Source organism: Chelon labrosus (assembly GCF_963514085.1).
Source record: "Chelon labrosus genome assembly, chromosome: 16".
NCBI classification, from domain to species: domain Eukaryota; kingdom Metazoa; phylum Chordata; class Actinopteri; order Mugiliformes; family Mugilidae; genus Chelon; species Chelon labrosus.
The window spans coordinates 18,897,226-18,922,580 of record NC_140349.1 but is presented as its reverse complement, the minus strand read 5'-3'; the positions used below and the strand labels follow the sequence as shown (position 1 = coordinate 18,922,580).

General features: G+C 42.6%; 1 protein-coding gene across 1 annotated transcript in view; it reads right to left on the bottom strand.

Annotated features, from left to right (window-relative positions):
• thsd7aa (thrombospondin, type I, domain containing 7Aa) overlaps window positions 1-25,355 on the bottom strand; it is a gene marked incomplete at both ends in the record, with an annotated part of 135,508 nt that overhangs the window by 20,413 nt on the left and 89,740 nt on the right. Inside the window, 13 exons of the mRNA XM_084562929.1 lie at window positions 2,458-2,575; window positions 2,662-2,777; window positions 2,880-3,021; window positions 4,061-4,214; window positions 4,520-4,653; window positions 5,022-5,200; window positions 6,412-6,678; window positions 6,889-7,083; window positions 8,380-8,483; window positions 9,328-9,460; window positions 10,627-10,742; window positions 12,735-12,975; window positions 18,220-18,414. Of these exons, the coding sequence (XP_084419055.1) occupies window positions 2,458-2,575; window positions 2,662-2,777; window positions 2,880-3,021; window positions 4,061-4,214; window positions 4,520-4,653; window positions 5,022-5,200; window positions 6,412-6,678; window positions 6,889-7,083; window positions 8,380-8,483; window positions 9,328-9,460; window positions 10,627-10,742; window positions 12,735-12,975; window positions 18,220-18,414 (2,094 nt within the window). The remainder of the gene's footprint in view (window positions 1-2,457; window positions 2,576-2,661; window positions 2,778-2,879; window positions 3,022-4,060; window positions 4,215-4,519; window positions 4,654-5,021; window positions 5,201-6,411; window positions 6,679-6,888; window positions 7,084-8,379; window positions 8,484-9,327; window positions 9,461-10,626; window positions 10,743-12,734; window positions 12,976-18,219; window positions 18,415-25,355) is intronic.

Below are 25,355 nucleotides of genomic sequence, written 5' to 3'. Positions count from 1 at the left end.
AAGTGTGAACTGATACATTAATAGGGGATAATGTGCTCTACTAAAAGCTAAAAACCTACAGTCATCCCTTATTAAAACTTTATGGCCCAGTACTTTCTTGCATAAACTTAAAATGAATTTGGGCCCCAGATTTCTAATCAAAGTTCACCACTTGTGCATCGGTTGCTTTTGCAGGAGATCCTAATGCCTTATGTCCGCAGGAATCCTCCAGTGCAATTCTCACGCATGAACGGTCTCCCCGCAGGCAGCCATGACACGGGTTGCGCAGCGTGTGGGAGGGGAGGGCTGCCGGTTGAAACAAGGTGTGTGCCAGCTGTCACTATCAGTGTTTGGCTGAAGAACACACAACGGCAAAATAATCTATGCACGCAGGCTGGCCACATCCAGGAAAATAGCCGTGTTTTTACGGCGCCTGATTGATACCAGCAGCTTGCTGCTTCCAGGTATGTTCATTCGCTTGAAATAACAGATCCAGCTCATTGCTATTCCTGGCTCCGGAACAGAATTGAACTCCTCCAGGGAAGCATGGTCTCACAGTCAGCCCGGAGATAAAAAGAAACACAGGAAAGGAAGCGAGGAGTAACTATCTTTCCATGGTCTACATGCCATTTCACCATTTGAAGAAAAAAAAATAGTTCTCGCCTTGGGACAGATTAAGGTTACCACAATAGCTAAAGCCTGTATTGGTATCATATCTGCTATTTGCTCTTGTTGCCTGTGGCTGCGGCTCTTCTCAAGGACTTCTGGAGAGCAGAGTGCTCCCTGAGCCCCGGAGCACACACTCCTAATGGATCACTAATCAATGGCCTGATCCTATGGAATTACATGCAAGGACATTATTATCCCCCCTTTCTGCTGGTTTGGGGTTATAACACCAGCGTTTCTCACACCATAACGCGTTTCTGGTTTCCACCATTACTGCAAGAGGCCCCGGCCTTCCTTAGCACACTGCTGAGAGCTGAGCACTGCTGACTACTGACAGCAGTGATAGATCACTCACACCTAAGAAAGTATTCTGCTATCAAGCCTGCTGTGTGGGGAAGCTGATATGCTGAAACTTGATATTTAATTTAATAAAAATGCCAACACCTGTAAAAAATGTGTGAATATCCTGGAATTTAACTGGCAATTTTGGTTAGGTAGAACTGAAAGTATCAGTTGTGCATATTTCATCTGTAGGGCCCCATATTTCAATTTATACAGTTGTGGAGCTGTAACTGACTCAATTTTGACTGTTTTAATGTAGAAATGTCATAGTAGCATCATTCAGCGCATGAATGAACTCTTTAAGCTTTATGGCTTTTCATGATAAATGCTTCAGATGAATGATCTGTTGTCCCATATGTCCCAGTGTGTATGTGATAAAGTAAAACCAACAACAACTGCTGAGAGCTGTGGTATAGTGGTGTGCGAAGCAGCTTTTGGGTCTGTGAGGTCACTGGTTTGATACAGTCAATGGGTTTATCCCCTCCATGTCCATTTCTGAGTTACCTTGACAAAGCACCCAAATGGCTCCCTGGGGACTTTCCATGGCTGCCCGTGTGTTCATTGGGATGGGCTGAATGCAGAGAACAAATCCCTTGTATGCGAGTACACCGATCAGGCATAACATTATGACCTCCTTCCTAATATTGTGTAGGTCTCCCTTGTGCCTCCAAAACAGTTGTGACTCATCAGAGAACGGACATGGGCCTTCTGAGGGTGTCCTGTGGTGTCTGGTAACAGAATGTTGTTAGTGGGGGCCTTTGGGTCCTATGGGTTGAGGGGATGGGCCTCTGTGGATCATCCCACAGATACTTGATCAGTTTGGGATCTAGTAAATTTGGAGGCCCGGTCAACACCTTGCGCTGTTTTTCATGTTTTTTGAATTGTTCACAAAAACGTTTTTGTGTGTGTGCCTGTGTCAGGCTGCATCCTGCTGGGGATGGCTGCTGCCATCAAAGAGTGTCGTTGCTATGGGGTGGGGGTGCCTGGTCTGGTCTAGGTGGGTGGTACATGCCTAAGAAATATCCACATGAATGCCAGGTCCAAAGGAATCCCAGCATAACAGTGTATTGTCACATGATGGTCAATGTTATTTTCTTTCCTGTCAGTGGTCATAATGTTGTGGCTGATCAATGTATACATCTACATGTTAAAGCTGATTTTTGATTTGATGTGTGTTTAACTGTATTATAGTTCATTATCTTCTCTAAGTGGACCTTCAACTACAGTGTAGTTCAGTAGCTGTCAGCAAACCATTGTCCACCAATGGCTAGTTCTGGCTCTTAACAAAGAAAGACATGGTCCTGAGTATTAGTCAGTGGCTGCACAGAAAAAAATCTTCTTGTAATATTTTGGTGTCACACTACAACACCATGTTTGTAGCTTGCATTGTGTAATCACTGCAAAGATCACCGGATTCCCCAGTTTAACCCCAGGTGAAACATCCAAATATTCATATACACATGGACATACCTGCCAGGCCACAGGTGTGAGTGCACGCCGACCATGCTGACCAATCAGAGAGCTGGCAATTGACAGGGCATTCCACAACGCAGGAGGCATTCATCTGCCACTTCCTCTCCAGACCCAACTGCAACAGAACATCACTTGATTTCATTAACTGATTCAAAATCAATAAAAAAGGTATTTGAAAACAGTAAGTGACACACATCTCACCTCTTTGCAGAAGCTGAGGTCAACAGATTTACCATCGCTCCGCACGCAGTCCAACATCCGGGTCTTAATGCCGTTTCCACACACTGCTCTCTCACTAAGTTGACAGGTACTCCAGTCTGCAAGGGAAATAAAGTTTAACATAGCTCTGACCCTGTACTCTATATGCCATATTTCTGTATGGGAAGTGAATGTAGAGGGTCAAGAGGTTCAGCTCTCACCAGTGATGTTGTAGGAGTAGTGGAAGCAGTTGTTGTTGAGTTTACACGGTTCAGTCTCTTTCGTCGGAGGACACTCCTTGGCCTCTCCCGGCTGTCGGAGTGGGTAAGCAATCCTCTCGCGGGTACTGTTCTCACTACATGGCTTAAGACCACAGCGAAAACAAGTTTAAGACTTTTACACCTCTGCACACATGGTAAGCAGAGAGCCTAACATTACGGGTGGGGTTTAAAGCATTTCGTGAAATGAGAAACACCTGCACACTTACCAAACAGATCAAATAAATATCTGGCTCAGATCAAAGAACGAATTACAGACCGGAGTGTTGTTGGTGAGAGATTAAGCAATGTTACTCTGAACCATCTGCCCCCTTCTGCCACAAATACGAGCGGTTTTCAACACCGACAGCAGGAGCAGATTAATTACTTTCTGCCTTTTTGTGCTCGGTTTCATTGTTTAAAGTGGCCCAGGTGTTTTGTTATTTGTGTCCAACTGTTATGCTGTTCTCTCAAAGCCTGTGTTTCTGACTAGGTTTGGAAATGCTTTCATTTAAGGACTGGCACTCGTAAAATTGGAATGGTGTAATTAATCTGGGTAAAGCAGAAAGGCATGTTTGAGAGTACATTGAGGATTTAGATTCGGTGTCTTACTTAAAATGAAGACAATTAGTTTGATCGCCAAAGCCAAGGTTTGTTGTTTTTGTTGGAAGCAGACATTAAAATCTACCTTTACCATTTGTTATTATCCTCAAACTTAACAGCAGCAGCAGCCTGTGCAAAAGTGTGGGCAACCTTCTACTTCTACAATCTCAGACGTTCATTAGCTTGTTAGATTAAATGACTTGCAACACAGGTTGAAACTGTCTCTCTTTTTTAAAGTTTGCTAAAAGTGACTGGGAATCTGAAAACGTAACTGATCATCAAAATGTTCCCGTGCTATTCCCACCATCTTTAAAAAAGAAGTTAAGAAGAAGAAGACTGGGTATGCAACTTCCAGATAAAACTGCATACTGCATACTCAGCCAACTGCAAAGGAGATTCAAAAGTGGTGCTGCACCATTTCACTATATCTGTGTAAAGATGCGCTCCGTGATTTTCTCTACCTTTCAACACTCTGATAAAAGCCACAAGTAAAGAACTAAGCAGACGATACAGAGAAAGACAAAGTTTCATGTCATGCCTACCAGTGGACATGGGCTCCAGGAACCCCAGTCTGATAACACGCAGTCCTCGGGGCAGGGCAGCCGGCTGTTGCGGGCCCCGAGAGGCATCTCCTCTGGGTCACACAAGTAGTCATCCACCTGCTCAGAGGGCCCGTCTATGGTGTTGTGCATGCACCTGGTCGGGAAAGGGATCAATATGAGGCAGCTGGCACGGAGGCATGCAAGGCACACCAAGTAGTCGATGACGCCACAGCTGCTTAGTCAGACAGCAGCAAGTGTTGAGCTAAGCATCACTTTGCTAAGTCACTTTAATGAAATATTAATCTCTCCTCAAAGTAAAATGTTAAAGGTCGTGCAGGAAAATAAAAGAAGATTGTCTTCCATCATTATTCTTGACTGAAAAATGACTGAAGATGTGAACAGACATGAATGCAGACAAAGAAAATCCTATCTGTGCAGACACAATTTAACTCGGTTTACCTGACTTTTCGGGTCTGAACACCTTCACCACAGTTGTCCTTCAGATCCACGTTGCTGACTTTCCACACACTCCAGGGCTCTGCCACCCAGATATACTGTCCACAATCACTGAGGCACGGCACCACCTCATACACCTGTCACATGTAAATACAAAGTTACCGGATGATCTCCAACAAGAAATGTGTAGCTTAGAAACAAGGCTTGTTTTTAAGTGGCCATAAAACTTGGAGCTGATGCACAGTTGTGACAGGTTTACAATAAATCAACAACACAATGATTAATAAGAGCAAAATCCACTTAGCTACTATTTATTTGACCTTTCCTGTAACACAAAGCAACAGTGTACTCACTTGTGCCTGTGGGTGGATTCCATTGACAGAAGAAGAGAAAGGAACAGCAGAAAAAAAGGGTTATTCGTATTAGTGTTCTCAAAAAAAAAATGCATTTGTCTGCAATACTTCCCTGGAGCATTATTCAAAGTTTTAAGTGAACCCTCCCTCACCTGGTTGACATGGTCCAGTTTGGGACATGGTCTCCCGCCGTTGTAGGGCTTTTCTCTGAGCCACTTGGAGCGAACTTTGACCCCGCTGCCACAGGACTTACTGCAGCGTGACCAGTTGGACCACTCGCTCAGTTTGCAGTCAGATGGACAGGGGATAATGCAAGCCTCCTCAATATACCCTGTAAAACAGCACGGAGCCAAGTTGAGAAGCAGTTTTACAAAAATTGAAGACGGAACTTGTGCAGAGACCTTTAGCAGGTGAAACAGGTGTAAATTAGACACAAAATGCATGTTTTTATCAAGCATTTAAGCTTAGTTTGAAGTTAGTTCTGTGTGTGCATCTTGGCTGCATGTAAAGTAAGACTCTTTTGAGGGAATGGCTCCTCTGTTTTAATGGTATTACTTGTATATCAACATCAGAACTCCAAGCAAGACCACCAGCCCCGCTACCAATCAGACAACTTCCTCAGGCATGTAAGTACCCTTGCTGTAACCCTTTGTTGACTCCAGATTCGCCTTTCCCTAACTCCTGCCAAATCAAACACAGCATCACTGATCCCTAGCTGATTCTTGCCATCTAACCCACACGATGCTCCCGAGCATAGCCAATCAAACAACTCTAATCAGATAGAACGCGAGCAGCAGCACCAACCCTCAGCCCAATATCTTATTACCGTTACAGCTAGTTTCCACCGAGCAGCCCCATACTGGGAAGAAAGCTTTGACTCGCAACGAGACGGGGATCTCAATGAGCAAATAGACACGCTCATTCCCCCGGGTGCTTTCATGTGTTATGTATTTACCCAGAGCTAAAATGCAGAATACCACGCCACTGTGGTTCTTAATTCCCTCTTCTCACTTTGCTACAACATACTGTTGGATGTTAATACAGCTCACCACAAACTGGGCTGACTCTCAGTAGAAATGTTTGAATATTAAATTTGCTTTATAAGTTGAGAATTTTTCTACATAAGGTTACATCACATGTTAGATAATTTCCAGCTTCATCAGCTATCACCATATAAAGACGATTTTTGACAAATACGTCAACTCAGCCAAGTGAGATCAAAATGACACATTCGGTAAGGGTGTAACATGTACCTTTGGCTAGTAAGCTAGTAAACATGGATTAGCGATATTAGCCAGGAGTTAAAATGTTCTAAAAGGAAAAACTGCCATGCGATTGTTTAATAAGGATAGAAATACATTCAAGCTGATCGACCTCATGTACAAAGCAAACTCTGTGCTTGAATTTGCCACAGAAAGTTCATTTCTCTGAAACCTGAGTAAAACTACCTGGTTTTAATCAATGGATTGAATTGTGATTAGTGCAGGCTTCAAATAAAATCAGGGTCTGTGTTGCAGGGTTAACTGAACACACAAAACTCACCGTGGCTATTGCAGCGAGAAGTCTCCACTATGCGGTTGTCCTGATCGTAGCACACCATGGACTGGTAGCGGTATCCTTGGCCGCACTCCTTGATGTCACCTTGCACTTTCATGCCCAGCTGACCTTCCACGCGGCCGCCCTCGGGCAGGATACAGTCCGACCAGTTGCCCACGGGCTGGGCGTTGTATTTGTTACATGGGCAGTACTGGGTCTCGCTTAGGGGATACATCTGGGTGTTTTTACACTGGTCCCGCTTTTTACTCTTCCCTATAAAAAACAAAAAGATTTAAGATAATTGCCACATGTTATATCACCATTTAGGATTCAACACCATAAGAAGAGCAGCAGAGGAATCTAACTATAGAAAACATCAAGGTAGTTCCAGAGTCCTCACACATACAAAAGCTGCAAATCGTATTCCTGTATCTAGCGATCGGTACTTTAAAGGCTGATGGAATCTGGGGGCATGTCACTGACCTACTAGCATCCTCTTGCGGGTCCTGACTCCCACGCAGTCAGCTGTGCAGGAAGAGAACTTGGACCAGCTGCTCAGCTGACAGTCTTCCTGGCATGGCAACTGACAGGGCTGGGTGAGAGGTGGCATGGAGCTAGCCAACTTAAGGCAACCTTCGACGTCTGCTTGTCCACCGTCCTGCTTCCGGCATGAAACGGCTACAGGAGATAAAAGGAATGTTTAAGTTTTATGAAGATGGAGACTTGTTGGCTTATTTCACAAGTATTGGCACAACATTTGCCAAAATGACAATAATATGAGCCATTAATGCGGCTACAGTAAATGATCACGGACTGACTCTCCATACTAACACTCCACCTAGACAATAAGCTGATTGTAACACTGCTAATAAACTGTATACAATGTAAATATACCTTGTACAGGGTTCGGTTACAGCTGCAACGGCCACATTCTAAAGAAACCACAGGCGATGGTACAACAGTAGCATACAACTGTCACCATTTCAGGGTATTCATTTTTCTCCCTTTCTTATACCCACAGTGACTATTGCCCACCCATACATGCACACACGTCAACACACATGGACGGGAAGCGCTAGAAGCAAGGGCTGTTAAATGGCTTTGGCCTTCTGCAGGTGATATTGAGTGAGTGGTTGAACAGTGAAAGGCTCGTATTGAATTGTGTCTCCAGCACAGAGTATACTGTTACAGGTAATGGTACATAATGACAAGAGGCTCCCAAGATGGAGGAGCAGGATGCTCATCATTGGAATCAGATAATGGACTCAGTCTCTGAGACTTTTATAGGAATGTGTGCACTGATAACACATCGACTGTCCGACTGCTTTCTCACTTAGGTCACGAATACAAACGGAAGTGCGACACTCGACAAGACATCTTAAAAGAACAGGACAAGTCAGTAGTTATTAAACTTGACATTTTGTTTTTTAGTGAAATGAGCTATTGTTATGCCTTTTGCTGACTATTAAATGTCATTTTATGTTTCTGGTATCGACTGAATACCGAAGAGTAACTGCAACAAAATTTCTGCAAATTGGATGTTTGTTGATTTTCTTACTATACTTCTGAATCCTTACAAACACAGAAGTATAATGTAGTGTAATATTTTAGTATTTAGCATTTGAAAAAACGTCTGGCTAGTTAGTTCCTTGTCTTGAGAATTTGGGAAATTAGGTTGTTTTGCTTAAACAGTAACACTCCCGCTCCTCACTTGATCACGTTTTAATTAACTGAAGAATTAAAGTTGTATGCAGCCTTCAGGTACCGCTCTGATGCTTACTCTCTGATCCCAAGCTCCTTCAAATTTGATCAATGTTCCCAGATCTCCGCTAGAACCACATCTTAGCTCAGTCTAACGCTCCTTCCTGATGACTGCTCACAGTTACGCCGCTCTTCCTGCTCTGATTAGCTAATGACTTCATGTTGAGAGGAGACACGATGCGAATGCTTGTGCAGTCTGGTGACTTTGCTTACCTCGAACCTGCAGGCCCGGCCCGCAAGTCTCCTGAGCTCCAGGGCTGTCCTGGCGAACCGACCAAGGAACAAGCTGACACCTGCGCCACTTGTGGGTTTTCCACCTGTCAGAAAAGACAGACAAATTTAATTGACTGTCCAGAAGTACAACTCCATGTTAAATGATCCACCCTGCATTAGAAATACTCTCGAGTTCAGGCATCTCAACTCAAATCTGACAGATTAATATGTAATAAGTCAGGATAATTTGAGTTAGGAACATCAGGTTTCTGCTAATGCATGTGTCTCCTGTATTATTGGGAAGCAGATTTCCACATGACATAATTAGCCCCAAATGTCTCAATAGCACACAGTCTAACCATATAGTTGCTGTAGATGGCCTTGTCTTGGGCTCCAGTTCTACATTCTACCTTGAAGTTATTTAAACCACACATAAAAAAACCCCAAGGACTGCCTTCATTCATGTCAGTGATAACGTCAAAATTAGGAAGTGTCTGTCTCCGAGTGATGCTGAAAAACTGTTCAATTCAAAATACTGAGGCAAATTGGTGACTGACAGATCCTGGATCAGATTCCTCTCGTACTGTATGAGCTTCCCTTTAGGGAATCAATTGAAATTCTCCACCCCTCACAATTTTCCTGATTTCAACAGAACACTTCAGTGTCGGAGTGCAGGCTTAGTTGTGGCTCCTAGAGTTTCCAGCAGTATAATGGGAGGAACAGCCGTTAGCTCCTCTTCTGTCGAACCAGATCCTAGTTTAAATTCAAGAGGCAGACACCATCTCTACTATGAAGAGTCATGAGACTGCTTTTGTAATGATTTGATAGTATTTAAGTGTAGCTACTGACTTGAAGATATCTGTATATTGTTGCATTTATCTGTATTTTTAATTGGCACTAAAATGTCAGTAGTGTGTGCAAGTGTTCATGTAGACCAGGAGCAGTTACCTGTATCCCTCACAGACAGAAGGAGCATCACACTCTCTTTCCTGGGTTAGAACCTCAGGGCAGTCCTGTCCCCCATTGGCTGGTAATTGGATGATGATACGTTTCCTGTATTGCTTCTTCTTGGTGTTACTGCCTAAGGGAAGCCATAAAAGAACACTTTATGCATAGTCTTGGCATTTACTTTCAGAAAGATGTACCAAATTACAAACTACATCAGAGTGAACCTTTAAATTAAATCCGAGAGAAGAGGTTGTTGTTGCGGCCGAGGCTCAGGCTTCATCATGTAGGTTTGTGAAAAGGTAATTAAAGAAAGGAAGTCTTTTTTTTACAATCTGAGTTTTGTTTCATTTATGTGTCAAAATAAATCTAATGTAGCCCAGTTTGCTCTCTGTAATACATACACTGCATCTGCTCATCCTCTGCTGGAAGTGGCCACTTTAAGGCGAGGATAATACAATCAGGTGATATCTTAAATACCATTCCCATTATCTGCTCTGTGGTATCCAGAACACTTCCATGGGTGGTAGAGGTTATTGACTTTACAGGAACTCCTCATCTGCAGTACATCGGGACTCTCATATCATATAACAATCGTTCACAATGCCAGATTCCTGGTGATTCACATTGGAGGTGTTTTATTCGATTGTGGTGGTTCATAGAATGCATTGAAGCTTTTAAATGGAAGTAAGTGCAAACTGTATCAACCGTGGTTGCGTGCATATGCAAATGGAAAAAGAATAAAGGACACACAACATGGTTAGGTTTAGGGTAGGGGGATGGAACCAGCAACAATGCTGTTAATTTGTTATCCACTTTCTCTACTGAGAAAAAAAGAAAAAGACATAGAAACTGTGCATAGAGAGATTTAAGGATTTGTTCTGCTTGTGGAGTTGTTATGCCCCAGGCTTATTTACTTGGCAAATACGACAAGATTGCCAACAGCTGTTTATTGAGGAGGCATCCACCCCCACTAAACTGGCAATAGCCAACTCTTTTGTCACTCGGATTTTCTCCCCACTTATGAAATAATACATTCAAGATCTTGAGGAGAAAGGAATTGACTGTCACAGTTGGTACCCTGGGGGAACTCTGTTTTAATACACCACTTTAGTTGAACAAAAAAAAAAAAAAAATCTTTTTTATCGCATTTACTAAACAAGTCACAAGCAAGTTGAAACATTCTATTTTATCATGTGTCTGTTCGTGTGAAAAATAATGCTGAGCGTATTTGACGTGCTTCACTGCCGCCTTTGACCAGTGTGCCACGCTGTGAAGCACCACTGGGTGCGCTGAAGCTACCTGCTTGACATGTTGACGGGCAGAGGCTCCAGTCGCTGTACGGGGTGACGATGCAGTCTCTCTTGCATGGAAGCAAACAGGGCCTGACGGTGTCTGGGCGAAGACTCTCCGGACACCTGAAAGTACATCGTTGACATGCTCGGTCACACACAGAGAGTACCCTTGACAACATGATAGAAATGGGATGGATCAGAGCCACAGTATTCAGTATGGGAGTGTTGGCTTAGAGGTTCCAAATGTGCTTGAATTCAGTGCTGGATCTTTTCGTGAGACATACACACTGATGCCACACATTAAACACCGGACATGGCATTCGTGTGGATGTACCACCCACCTAGATCAGACCAGACACCCCCACCCCATAGCAATGACACTCCTTGATGGCAGCAGCCATCCCCAGCAGGATGCAGCCTGACAGAGGCACACACACAAAAACGCTTTAGGAACAACTCAAAAAACATGAAAATTGGCCTCCAAATTCACTAGACCCCACACTGATCAAGTATCTGTGGGATGCCCTGGAACAAGACTGATCCACAGAGGCACCTCCCCTCAACCCATGGGACCCAAAGGCCCCCACCAACAACACCACAGGACACCATAAGAAGGCCCATGTCCATTCTCTGACGGCTCAGAAGTGTTTTCGAGGCACAAGGGAGACCTACACAATATTAGGAAGGTGGTCATAATGTTATGCCCGATCGGTGTATAGTATGTGTGTGTTTACTGCAGCCGTGACTAAAGACACGTTAATTTGCAGTGATATGTGTTTCTTTGTATTTGCTTTACTCTACAGCTCATTAGGTTTTTAATGGAAGGGTAGCCTCAAGAACACAGGCAGTATGGATTGTTTGTTCAACAATCCATACTATCTCAATATGTGATTTGCTTTGCTGCCATAAACCCTCTCTAAAATGCAAAGAGATACGTATTATATAACTCAAAACTGTGGTTACCATTTTTGCATCATATGCATAATTAAGAATACTTAAGGTATCCTGCGCATACATTTTCATTTCCTAATGTCACTTTGCGTTTGCTCTTGGCAGTCCTCAAATCCTGGCCGCAATTTGCGCTGCCGGTGAAAGCGTGTGCCCATCGCTATTGATGTGTAAGTGTGTCCCAAGGCAGTAGGCTCACTGCACAGCATGTAACAGTAGATTTAGAAGTAAGCGGAAGAATAAAAAGCAAGATTAATTTCCATACACAGCACGGGGGCTGACGGGGTTCGACTGCACAGTGCTGCTCTGCTGCCAGAATGATGCTCCCGTTCTTTTGAATAAATAAATCGATTCATATCCCCAGCAGACGCCTCCGGGGAGGGAATGAAACCCAGATGCTTAAAACTGTTGGCCAGCAGCTTATCAGCCCATCAGCTTAACACATCTGCCAGACACCAGAAACAACACGGCAACCAAGTGACTAAACAGGACAGGATGTCTTTCATTAATGCAAAGGGAAACACTCGCAATCAAGCACTTGAGGCGGTGAGGTGAGGATGCGGGTGCTGGAAAAAACAAAACTAGACCCAGATACAGTGTGGATTTAACCGAGTTTCTAGGAACCATACTGTTTCACTTTATCAGTTAAACATGCTAGTAGCAACTCTGTGTTAACACAACAAAACAAAAACACATAATATTTGACTTGGTTGTCTGTGTCATCAAGCTTTCTACTCTGAAAGTGAAAGTAATTGTTTTAAGTGGCTGAATTTATAAGTTATTGTCAGGTTTTTATAGAATGCAGGTGAAGTCCCTATGCAATGGCACATTTTTACTTTTGTACCTTCTCCCACCAGTTCCGTTGAATCTAGTACCACTGTATTTATTGCTGTAATCTCTGGATATTGTCAGATATTGTTAAAAGGTCAGACTGCACATAAACAGGAAGTTTGTCCATTCAAAATGTCAGTCCCCTCAATCCAATTGAGATGGTGAGAACACCAATGTGCGGTCATGATAACCCTTATATAGTCGCCTGTAAGCATCAACAACAAGTGGCAGATTTATGACATAAAATACATTAGGCTTTTATCCATCTAACACATTTTCCAAATTGACATGAAAAACTTTTCTTCTACATGTATAGTGAATTATGGGAAATCTTACTTTTTGGGAGGAACCTGGCCCACATTGACCCGGACGCAGATGACTTTCCTGGTCTGCATCCCCACTGAGCAAGAGACGTCGTCGCCACGTGTTCGGCCCACAGACGTGTTGGTGGATGGGATGGACGAGTCCTCTATGCACTGTCCCCATGGACCGGTTTGCCAGTGGTACACAGTGCAGGGATGGTCGTTGCAGTTCCTCACCTCCTGCAGGGCACTGATGTTGGGACACTGGATTCCACCTGAGGAACAATGGAACAGTGCCGTACCACCATCAATAATTTGCACGCACTACAGACAGACGTTGGTGGCATTTAGTTGCGAAAGGGTCTAATCTTCATGTAAGGCAAAGAGAGATCCAAAGAGAGTCTGTCCATAATGCTTACATTTGCTTTTATATGTAGATAGATGGACAACTTTATTGATCCCTTTGGGAGGTTCCCGATGACATCCAGGAGGAATGACAGTAAATGTAATGTATTTGGCTCCCACAAGTTTCTATCAGAGTAAAAATCCTTGGATCTCTCATCATCTACCGAAAGAAACTGCTGTAGATAGAGGCGGAGGTTCAGGCAACAGCACGGCTAGATGGACTGCAGCTTTTAACAAGAACACACTGTAACAAAAATAAACAAAAAAACAAAAAAAAACCTAAGAATATAGTTTTCAATTTTTGGTAAAACTAATTCCAACATATTATTTAGGGCACAGGTGTCAAACTGATCCGTGAAAGGGCCGCTGTGGCTGCAGGTTTTCATTCCAACCATGCAGCAGCACACCTGACTTGGCTTAATCAATCAACTGAACTGCCTTCACGCAGTCATTTCAGGTGTCCTCTTGCTTGATTGGAACAAAAACTTGCCAGCCACACCCACTGCATGGGTGCTGCATGGTGGGAATGAAAACCTGCAGCCACAGTGGCCCTTTCACGGATCAGTTTGACACCCCTGATTTAGGGGGACCCTTACATAGGGGACCTCACATAATGGCCTTCTTCATGTCATTTAATAATGATTTCTAGTGGCTTGTTGATTTCAGTATGAACGTGAAGCTTCTACAGCCTACTTTTGTGCAATTGTTTTTGTTTCAAAAACAGAATCTGTTTTTACAATGTACATAGTTAGATATTTTAGAAAACTATTACTGGAACCTAACCTAATCTATCCCTCTGACAGTTTTTCTCTTATAACTTGTTTTTATATATACTAAATGATAAAAGAAATAATAAGAAGAACAAAATAAATGCATTTCACTTCATTAATGACCTAATTATTGAGCAAATCAGAGATGATTTGCTCAATAGTTGGCTATGATAACATAGTATTTTGCCTTTAGCAGTGACTTTGAAGTTTTGTTATTTAAGTATACAGTAGGTCTAAACTGTGACACAAAACACAAATTGGTTGTTCCCTTTCAAAGCAGCAATTATGCTCAGACAGTCTAATAAATATGAGACACCTGCTGTCTTGTGGGACTTTACCGGGGAGAGGATTTACTGGGCAGCAGCAGTGAGTAAAACAGTTGGAGAAAGAAATGAGAATCAAATTCAGATCAGCCTGCATTTAATGAAAGAAGGTCCAAGGAAATACTAAAGTCAAAATGATTCTCAATGTGAATTCTATAGTGTGATACATCTCAATACATTGCTGCATATTTTAATCAGATTGTATTTCTAGTATAAAACCTAAAGAGTAGCGTATAATTGGGTAAAGAGGATGAATTTACTGCTACATCGATCCTAAATGAGAATAGGACTGTACCAAAACAGTAATGATAATAGGAAATAGGTTAGCTAACATTAAGGCCTTGGATTTTCCGTGCTGTGTGAGTCTTTTGCGCACACGTATAGCTTACAGCTTTAATTTTCCCATCACTTGTTGGAAAACAAACAAAGCTGAAGCAGCCTGAGAGATAAACCAGACAGTCTCTGGGGGATGGCTACCCACAAGGACTGACAGAGATGAGGGGGGGGCGGAATAGCTACAGAGAGCCGGAAGCCTGGACATGGACCCAGGTGGGGTGTGCAAACCACGTGACCCCTTTCACCATGAAACCCTGTCATTAGCAGCCGGCGTCACCTTGACAAAAGAGAACCCCCGAGGAGAAGGTCAGCCATTAGCGCCTCAGAGTGCACTGAAAGACATCTTCCAGTCAGAGCTTGCGTGTCTGAACTGGACATGAGAAGAGAGAGACCTCTGTGTAACGGCACCGGGGTGATGTCCTTCGTGGAGTAATTTATAAAAGATACCATCGGATGTCATCGGGACACTCATTTATCAAGCCTAGAGCTCATTACCACATCGAAGGGCACATTGGAGCAAGTGCTAATTAAAAGTTAACTGATAAATATTTAAGTGCTACCAATTAAACATACAGTATATCTGAAAAATGTACCATTTACATTGACGAAAATGAGCTATGTCACTTCTGCCGTCCTTTAAACACTCCTCCAATTCAATTAAATCCAGTGACTTTTATTTATATCGTGTCAAATCACAACATAAGTCACCCCGGGGTACTTTGCACATACATTATGCAAGATAAAGACCATATAATATTTAAGAGAGAGACACAACGATTCCCTTTTGAGCAAGCTGTTGGGGACAGCAGGGAGGAAGAACCTGGAACAGAATCTGACTCAGGGCGGGCAGCCGTCTGCCTCAACCGGTTGGGGTGAGAGGAGATCACAGAGGGGAAAAAAAAGGATGATCCACGTGACAAAAACACACAGTTGAGCTTCCTGCTCTGTATCATCATCATCCATGTTTCCACGTGTTATTTGCTGTTTGGATAATGAGGTTATTAAGTCAACACTATCTTGTCAGGCAATAATCCCTTGTGTCAGTCCCAGTGTTTCTGCTGACCTGAATAATTATCTCATGCAAAAAGGCAGTACACGCTGCCTTGATACATTTATTAACGGTCAGCGGGAGTATGTCAAAGTGATTATACAGCTGTTGCTTTATTAGCAGCCTGTAGAATATATGTCATATGGAATATAACTGATACTACTTACATAATAATTAAACTAAACTGCTTTAGTGAGACAGCTGAGAAACCACTCTCAAGTCAAAAGGTCAAGTAAAGAAGAGTCAAAAACGTAAAGCAGGAGAGAAGAGCTTGCCTGTTCCAGCTCACTTCTTCATTCGATGTCTCCATTTATCCAAGTCAGTAATCCTGACTCCTGTCTAGTGAAGCGTCAAACGGCTATAGTTTCTCCAAAAAAGCCATCTCTTAAACACGCCCATTATCTGAACCACCCTTCATGGTCGATTGCTTGGGAAGAAATGTTGTAGACCTAGTACTCATACAATTCATACAATTGCCCTTTGTGCTCTTAATAATAGCCATGTACCAGTGAATTGTTGCTGATCTATTGTATTGCTTTTAGATCTTAATACATTTTTTTTTTTTTAATCACTGACTGCTCCATACCTACATCTTACAGTTTACAATATTCCTATTTCTCTGTGGTAAATTCTGCGCGGACATCGGTAACTTTAATTGCTCCACTTCTCTGTTCACTTATGGAGTGCCACAAGGCTCAATCCTTGGCTCCTTACTATTCTCTATTTGTATGCTACCTCTATCAAATCTTCCAGACGCACTGCATCTGTTTACACTTTTGTGCAGATGACTCAAAGCTTTATTTTAACTCTAACAACGTGATACAGAAGGTCAAAATATAGTTCTGTTTTATGGATGTTATAAGATGTTTTTATAAAACTATTTTCTAAATACATTCTTCAGTTAAATTTCAAGGTATTTCACAGGAACAGACAGTTCTTCAGATCTGCTGTCCTTGTCTAAAGCCCAGTGTAGGAACCTAGGTGTTATCTTGGACAACAAACTAACAGGTGACTATACGCAGGAAAAACAGCAAGGGAAGTGAAGTTACCAAATGTGCTTCGCAAAACCACTGGGTCAGCTTCTATCCACCAAGACAAACCAGCTGTTTGCTTCTGGTGGCGGTATATGTCCTAAATTAAGATTATTTACTTCTGTACTTCTTACAGCGCTGTGCATGCTGTGCACAAATGAAAGTATATGTGTATAGTGCAATAGGAGAGTAGGAGACAAATGGACTAGGAAGTAGATCAGTTGAGACAAGTTGAGTTCAACTTTTCCTTGAACTATGTACAACACACATAAGACGGCTAAATAAAAGACGGTCAGCTCCAAATCTGAACTGAGCACGGACTAAATTTTTTAGTTTAGAGTTTTCCCTCTTCTCTATCATACTATATTCTACTAGTTGTGGTAGTTAGTCCTCAGGCCCTTGGCAGCCTGTCTCAGTTTTGTATAGCTGATGGCTGGGAGAGCTATCATGACTTGATGCCTCAGTCAGCATGTGTTGCATCGACCTGCCTTAGGTTCATGCTCCGCTGCTAAAACTGCAACAGTGTCTGCCAATACTAGAAAAATTAGTAAACAGGCTGTGTTGCGCTCTGACATGGAAATCCTCTTTAAGCACATCATGGATGATGGAGAAGGGATGTGAATTCACACTGCATCCCCTTACCCCAGCACGGCCGCTGCATTGTTGTGAATATGTCAAAGAATGCCTCCCAGGCAATGTGATCCAGAAGTCAGACAAGAAGAGTGGAAATAATAGTTGTCAAGTAAAAGATAATATTCTGATCTGCTGCCAAGCCAGACGCTAACCATCTGTGCATTCTCTCAGTTTTGAGAATGGCTTAGTTCTTAAATTGTGATTGGCAGCTTGGATGGCTGTTGGGGATTGAAACACTTAATGCCAAGGAAGACTCGATGCTACTATGAGTATATATACATATAATATATATTTTTCTTTTCTGTTATAAAAACAAAGGGATCTTCCTGGACCAGCAGATTAATGGAAATAGATCATCTAGCCACATTTCTATGTCCCTCTATTTAAACATGTGGAGACTATATACTACATAAGCAAAAATCACAAGCATCTGCACATCAAATATAAAAGTACCGAATATTGGACGGACCAGTGACAGCAGGGAAGGACCTTGAACAGAAGGAATCCGTGTGAATTGTTTTAAGGACAAGAACATATTATACAATTAGCTTTGACAGTGTGAGTATAAAACACTGCGAGACTTGAGAGTTTCAGGCTCCAGTTACTTCTTACCCTGCATCACAGTAACCCATGCCACAACCTTAGCAGTCGCTGTAGAGGAACACACAGAATAATTCATTTCATTTTGACATTTCGCATGTGGTACATATCTGGGAGAGGCAAATGAGATATGCAAATGTAGAACTTGCAGCACTAATGCCACTGAGGCACTAGCCCAGATACAGTGAATCTGTGTTGGCGGATACTGATGTTTGTTTTTAGCTTTATCAGGGTATGTGTAAATACCTTTGATTGCATCAGAGGAAACTTATCGACTGATTCCTAATGAACTAAATGGCCCATAAGAATATGTTTAGCTACTGTATATGTGACTTACATGTGTTTTCTTGGTGCAGGACACAGGACTTCCTACCTTCTCCTGCGTTATACGCAAGGATGGAACGAGCTCTGGTCTGCTTGCCCTCCGTGTTTTTTCCAGAGCAGGTGTGGGAGCAGAGAGACCAGGGAGTCCAGGGGCTCAAGGCGCAGTCCTTCGGGCAAGGCACCTCACAGATGGCAGGCATCGGAAGAATGGCGTCGCGGCAGAGCTGCCTCTCCACATATTCACCTGGGGGGAGACGAACAGATTCAAGGAATGTGAAAAAGGAAAAAGGAAATGGCATTTATACAAAGGCTGTCTGTGGTTTCGATTTCCATTAATAAGCAAAAAGACTGAAGGGGTGACGCGGTGTGAAGCCCGTGATGCAAGAACCTTGTTTCGTGCAGCAATCTGAAAACTGCACATCCAAACCAAAATAACTGCTTTTCTGGAAACATAGAAATTGTTATAAACTTACTAATAATGCAGGATCACTGGAGCTGAAAAGTATTATATACAGTATTTCAGTAAACTGCTGCTAAACAGCACAGACCTTGAGTTGTCCATATTTAGCTGTTGCTAGTATGAGAAAAGTTGCTTAATTTCACTGCCAAGATAAAACAGTAACTGCATTATTGGACAAGAAACAACCAGCCTGAAGTAAGGATCACTCTGCAAGTAAATCACTGAGGTTTGTGATCAAAAGCTGAGAAGCAAAACAAAAAGGTATCTGGTTTCGTCTTGCACTCCTTACAAAGGAGACTAAATGAATGGGGACATGAAAACAAATGGTACTGTGTGAATGTTTCTGTATGTATAAATGTATAAAAGAGTGCGTAATGAAAAGTATAGAGTGTCGACTTTTATGCCTGCAGAGAGCAGAAACGTACTCAATTCAGTGAACTCATCTTCACATTGTGTAAGCAGACCCTGACAGTGAAACGGGAATCTACCCCACTGATCCTTATTGGAAAATCTTAGTTGCACAAAGGGAAAAGGGTACAGGGACGGCTTAAGCGATATTCGCCTTTCCAAAATTAGTTGGTGTGCTTCTCATACAAAGCCTTCTTGATTGCGTAAGGCCGTCGTGAGTAGAGCTGGATGTCGGAAATGTAAATGCAAGAAGAATTGGCTGGGCAGAAAATATTTGGAAATATCTGGATTAGAATTCTCCATGCATCATATTCTAGTGTTAAGAATAGCATAGAAATGATTTCCGTATCCTCTACAGTAAAAAGGCTACCATGAGATTTTTACTTCTTTCTCTCTATATCGCTTTTTTTTTTTTTTTTTTTTTTTTTTCCACTGCAGCGTCGTCCTATGCTGCCGACTCCAAATCAAATGTGCCCAGATTCTTTGCAGCTTGCAGGGCGGATAAGTTGTGTCACTCTCTCCTCCTCAAGACAACTTCCACTCTGCTGGCATGGTTGACACTGATGGAACTGTACACAAGTCAGGGCACAGCGCGCTTAAAAAAAACAAAAAAAAAGCACTTTTTATACTTTAGTACTTATTGGGTTTTCTTCAGAACAAACAAATATGAGTTTGAATAGTTTTAATAGGTACAAATGCACAGCGTCTTCCTGTCGATTAAGTGAAAACAAGGAAGTACAAGAAATCAAAAACAAAAGTAAACATGAACAACCATCCATTGTAGTAGAAGGGTATGTACAAAGCATGTATCTTGGAGATCATGTATCATTGGGTCAATTAAATGTCTCCCACTCTGTTTGACAAAAGACATTTCCTCTCAGTCTCAGTTGGTAACCCATTTTCTTCAAAGTGCAAATCTTTCTAGCCGTTGTTCTAAAGTAGGAGGTTCCTTCTCATGCCATTTTTGTCTTATTGCCTTCTTGCTTGCAATTAAATATCTGTCCTTGTCAATAATAACACAATAATCACTTATATATCCTAGATACAGAAGCATTTTGATCTCGTCTTTTTGTTATTTAAAATAAAATTCACCACTTCAAGGTGGGATTAGACCATTGAAAATTACACTTGAGTTGCAGAATCATCATTTCATTTTGCGGCACTGATAGTCCTAAATGGCTTAAGTGAGAAATGAAACGGCCGTTTGAGAAGGAACCCTGGTTTATATTGTATTAGAGGTCTTTTCAAGGATTTGGATTTTTTTTTTTGAGGGGCAGGGGTGCTGAGTTGCTGATGTGTTCTATATTGATCTAGATCGTCAGGCTGTCCTCACTCGCCATCTCATTTCATCCCAGTTCATCCTGCCGCTGGAGTACCATATCTGTGAAAATCTCATTGTGTGAAGGGCTGGAAGAATGGCGGCCATGAGTCCAATGACATGTCTGGGACCTCGGGGAAAAAACAGATCCATTTTCATCAGAAGGAGACAACAAGAGATCAATAAGAGGCCAGTCAGGAGCAACTGTGAGGGATGCCACAGAGCTGTGGGGGTGAAGCAGTGCTGGTGATGGGAGACATATGGAGCCTTGACAGGGGTAATAGAAAACGTCCAGATTAGAGGGAAGTGTCTGGATGACACCGACGACTTTCCAGATGTTTTTAGTAAATGGATCATCGAGTGAGTTGCTTCTAGTTCTTGATAATTAAACAGCCCCAACATACTGCTGCACTAGTCACCAAAAAGCAATAAAGCAGCAATAGGGACAGTCAGGTATGCAGTAGAGACATCAATTTTCATTTGATCATTATGGCGTCCAATCAACTCTTAAGTGTTTTTCTTTACTACTACTACTACTACTGCCTGTCATTGATTATGGAGCATTCTCAAGTAGCCCTCAAGTAGCATGCACCCTAGTATTACTAGCGACCTGCTGACCTTTCCTTTTACACCTCCATGAGGCAAAATTCCGGTTTCTAATTGGTAAACTGGCGTGGAATTTACTGGGACAATTCATGCTCCTCAGAGGCTGAATTCTTTTTGCTTCCTTGCATTTTAATCCTTGCAAGGATTGTTGCAGGTTCTAGTATCTTTGGAGTACTGTTGGATTACATCTTTCATGAGCAGATATTCATATTACTATGTATAAAACGGTGTACTATTGGAGGAAGTTCGTATAAATTGTGATATTTCTCTCTCAGTATGAAATAGTGAAAAGCCATGCTAGCACTACTCAAGAGGGATGAGGTAGGGGCTTGGAAAACTGGGTCAAATTAGACGGCTGGATCAACATGGATTGTCTACGTATACCTGCCACTACTGAATCTGCGCTACTATCTGCAGTGGAGACAAAAAGCATCACCCATTCTGACAGTTATTAAATTATAAATGATTAAAGGATATGAATAGGGTTTTTTAATATGTATAGATAAACTGCAGTGACATGAAGGATCAATAGCACAAACAACGGTATTATTAATAAAGGTGACAATAGAGATGATTCCATATCTAGGCTGCATAGTGATCACAAAAACAACTCTCGAAATATCACAACTGAGAATGAGACTACAGAAGCCATACTGTTACAAGGTGAAATCCCAGCCCAGGCTCAGGAGCGAACGTCTCTCCTTCTGAGGCTGCCATTGGAGGCTAATGGAAGACAACGGCACATGGCCTGTTTTGTCATTTAAGATGGAAGTTAGCTTTCTAATAGGCAAACATGTCAGTTGTTACAGAATGAAAGCAGCCGAGACGCCTCCCTGGGGCAGGCTGAGCGACTAACTCAGATAGAATAATAAAAAATGTGTCACTTTTAGAGAAATGAATAATTTTTCTGTATAAATGTAAGTACCAAAATAAGACATGTTGCGAAGCCAGAAGGGAATTTTTCTGAGAAACCACCTTCCTTCTCTCTTGATCCACATGGTGCTCACGATCATTTTGCTAAACTCTCAGATCTGAGAAGCTGACGTGATATCAGCTCGCCCTGAGCTCAGCGATCAAAGGGACAATTTTCTCTTAAACATTGTGCACATCTGACAAGACAAACCTCTGCCTGAACCTCCGCTGACGGAAACGTACCAGACGGAGGCTGACATCTCCTCTATTCAATTCTGCCACATCCGGGAGAGATTGCCTATCGCCCCGTTAGAGGTAATGGGGAAGAGAGGCAGACTAAATCCAAGCTGACTGTGTGGAGCGGGCTGTGCTAATCTAATTTACCAATAAGTCTGATTCCACACGGTGCCATAAAAGGAAGCCCACACCTCTTTAGCTGAGTGCCTCTCGCAAGATGCAAGGAAAGCGGGAGAGACAGAAGGATGAAGATGAGGTCACCTTGAGCAGTTTTTCTTTCATCCGTGGGACTGAAACCACTTACCTGGACGCATTCACGAGCCTTTTAAATGTCTCCACATATTAATAAAGAGTGCCTCGAGGAATACGTGGACGAGATGGAAGAGGGAAAAGATTGAGTGATGAATATGGGAGGGTTGTTTAAGGGTAAGTGATTCATTAAATCTAAGAACCCACAGGCCCTCAATGGTAACTGAAAAACACTTTTGTTAGTTTTCATCTAACTCAGTATTTCTCCTGAAGGCACCAAAGCAGTTTCGTGGCAGTTTGATACAACTCTTAGTTTGTGCTAAGTGAGCATGTATTCCAATACAACTGTGAGGGTCATAACACCTTCCAGCACAGCCTGACAAAACAGAAGTTATCCTGAGGTAGTCAATGCATGTGAGGGTTCCCAGTCATCCAGGTCGTAGTATATCCAAAAAACAAGCTGAAACAATGACAGCTGGACTTGTGGAGTTACTTGAAGACGTTTCATCCAAGTAGCTTATTTAGCTCTAAAAGACTGGTGGGGAGTCGAGGTTTAAAGAGGAATAGCTGTGGGTGTTAACCATCAGAAACTCAATTCACTCGTGTCTACTCAAGAGAGTTTCTGATGGTTAAGCCCCGACTTCCCAGAAGTCCTTTAGATCTGGAAATGTTACTTGGATGAGTGGCAAAACGTCTGTTCCTTAGGACATTCCTTCTGTCTTCTCTTCCTCTTACTCCCGTTATCTTCTGTCCCACCTCTTTCTTTTTGTTTTCTGCCTCTCTACACGACTGGCGTCTGTACCCTGATCTGAGCTAGGTTCTAGGGTTTGAGGTTTTCTTCCTGTTAAAAGGGAGTTTTTCTTTGCCACTGCGGCCTTAGTGCGTCCTCTGTGGGTTTCAGGCTCCAGGTTCTGTAGAGTCTAGAGAAAACTGGAGTTGAATTGAACTGAATTGAGCTGAACTGAAATGAACTACAGTCTGGGTGTGATAATAATCTTTAGGGGCACCCCACTTGTTTTTTTGTTGTTGTTGTTGCTGCTTTAATTAAATCAAGCTTCAGCAATTTCTTCAGTTGATTTCAACTGATGTGAACACCGGGGGATAAATCTGAGCTCTTTTCCAATACAGGCTTTGCGCCGCTCTTCGCTATGGATCTGTAGATGTGAAGTTAAGAAAAACGTGGCCATGTTTTTAATAATAAATTATCTTTCAAGGACGTTTTTCTTTTAATTTCTCAGCGGAACGAAAGTAAAGATAATTAGCTGTAGAGAACAAGTCATTTTGGGATGAAGAGAATGATGATCACTGCTACAACACAGTCAAGGTCCCCATTCACAGGCTATGAGTATTATATGGAAACTGATGAACAACCCTCATGTCTCTCTCTCTCTCTCTCTCTCTCTCTCTCTCTCTCTCTCTCTCTCTCTCTCTCTCTCTCTCTCTCTCTCTCTCTCTCTCTCTCTCTCTCTCTCTCTCTCTCTCTCTCTCCCCCTCCCTCCCTCCCCAGAGCCCTCATTAGTAGCTACTGTATTATGGTTCAGGAATCTACTCATAATTGCCCCCACACAGACACACATAGACACACACAATGCGTGTCCGACGCACTGTTTTGCTCAGGAAAAAAAAAGGGGGACTCTGAAATTGCAGCATTCAGGTCAGAACCGATTAATTAAGAGTGACTTTCTACATATTTCAGTTGCTTAACCTAAGGAATAATATAAATCAAAGCTGCTCAGTCACTGTGCAAGTACAACTGCAATTCATTAAATCGCAGCTTGTGCCATTTTTGGACTTCTTGTCTCCATTTTTCATGGCAAATTAGTCAGAGCTTCCCTGTCCCTTGATGGTGTGTCACTGAACAAGACATTTCAGGAAGCTACATCTACTTTGTCATAAAACTCACAGAAAATGTAATTAAATATATTTCCCACGAGTTGTTTTTCTGCGTTAATCATTTCACCATAAGTAGTGAAGAATGGAAAAGGATGATGTCTAATCTTATTTAGTCTAAAGGCTCATTTAAGATACTGCGGGACATGGACGCTATAACCTACACACGTAGCCGTCGCTGGTGTGAGCCATTTATACTTCCTGCGTTGGAAACTTAAACCTCTGACAGTTTTGCTGACATCTGACATTTAAAGTATGATTAATCTTGAGCTACTTTCTCTCAGCAACTTTTCCCATTCTTTACTGTTTGCAACTCCCTCCCATGTGAGGGAGCTGGGAGACACCGTGAGTAGCTGTGCACGGCTTGCATGCGCCACAATGACAAAGCGCAACACGTGCAAACAACATTGCTCTTTTTAATGCAGAGCGGAACAAGAGATTCCATTGTCTAGTAGGGAAATAATTTGCTATTCTACCTGCTGTTCCCCAGCTATGATGAGGTGTGAACAAGAAAGCAGGTGTTTAGTCCTTAGGTCGCAGTGTGTGTGAGTGTGTATGTGTGTCTGACTGAGAGAGAGAGAGAGAGAGGGAGGGAGAGAGAGAGATCCCTCAGGCAGCGCCAGCACTGTTCTGGTGCCTCACATTATCTTCCAGCACAGTTTTGGCCAGTCGCCTGTGCTGTAACCCAAGGGATAGCAGTGACATACACACGCACACACACAATAAAATCGCTTAGAATAGCACAAACAATAGAGGAGTATCCCTCTACAGAAAATGCAGCAATTACATTGTTCGGCAGCAAGCCAAAGCTGTGGGGCGCACAGTGCAATGGTTCAAAGGGAGGCCAAGCGTCTCTGCAGCAATCAGAGCTGAGTAAACTGACCCACATCACATTGATGAAACCTCCAAACAAAAGCCCAAACATCTCCGCTTGTCCGGTAATTAGCTCGCGGACGGAGCAGAGCCACGGCATCGGCGCTGTTACATTTATTGTTCCCCAGCACCTGTGTCTGAGTGGATGCCGACACCTGGCAATTTCCCTTTTTAAGGTATCATTAATTTACTATTTTGAATCACAAAGTGCCACAAGCATATCCACAGCCCG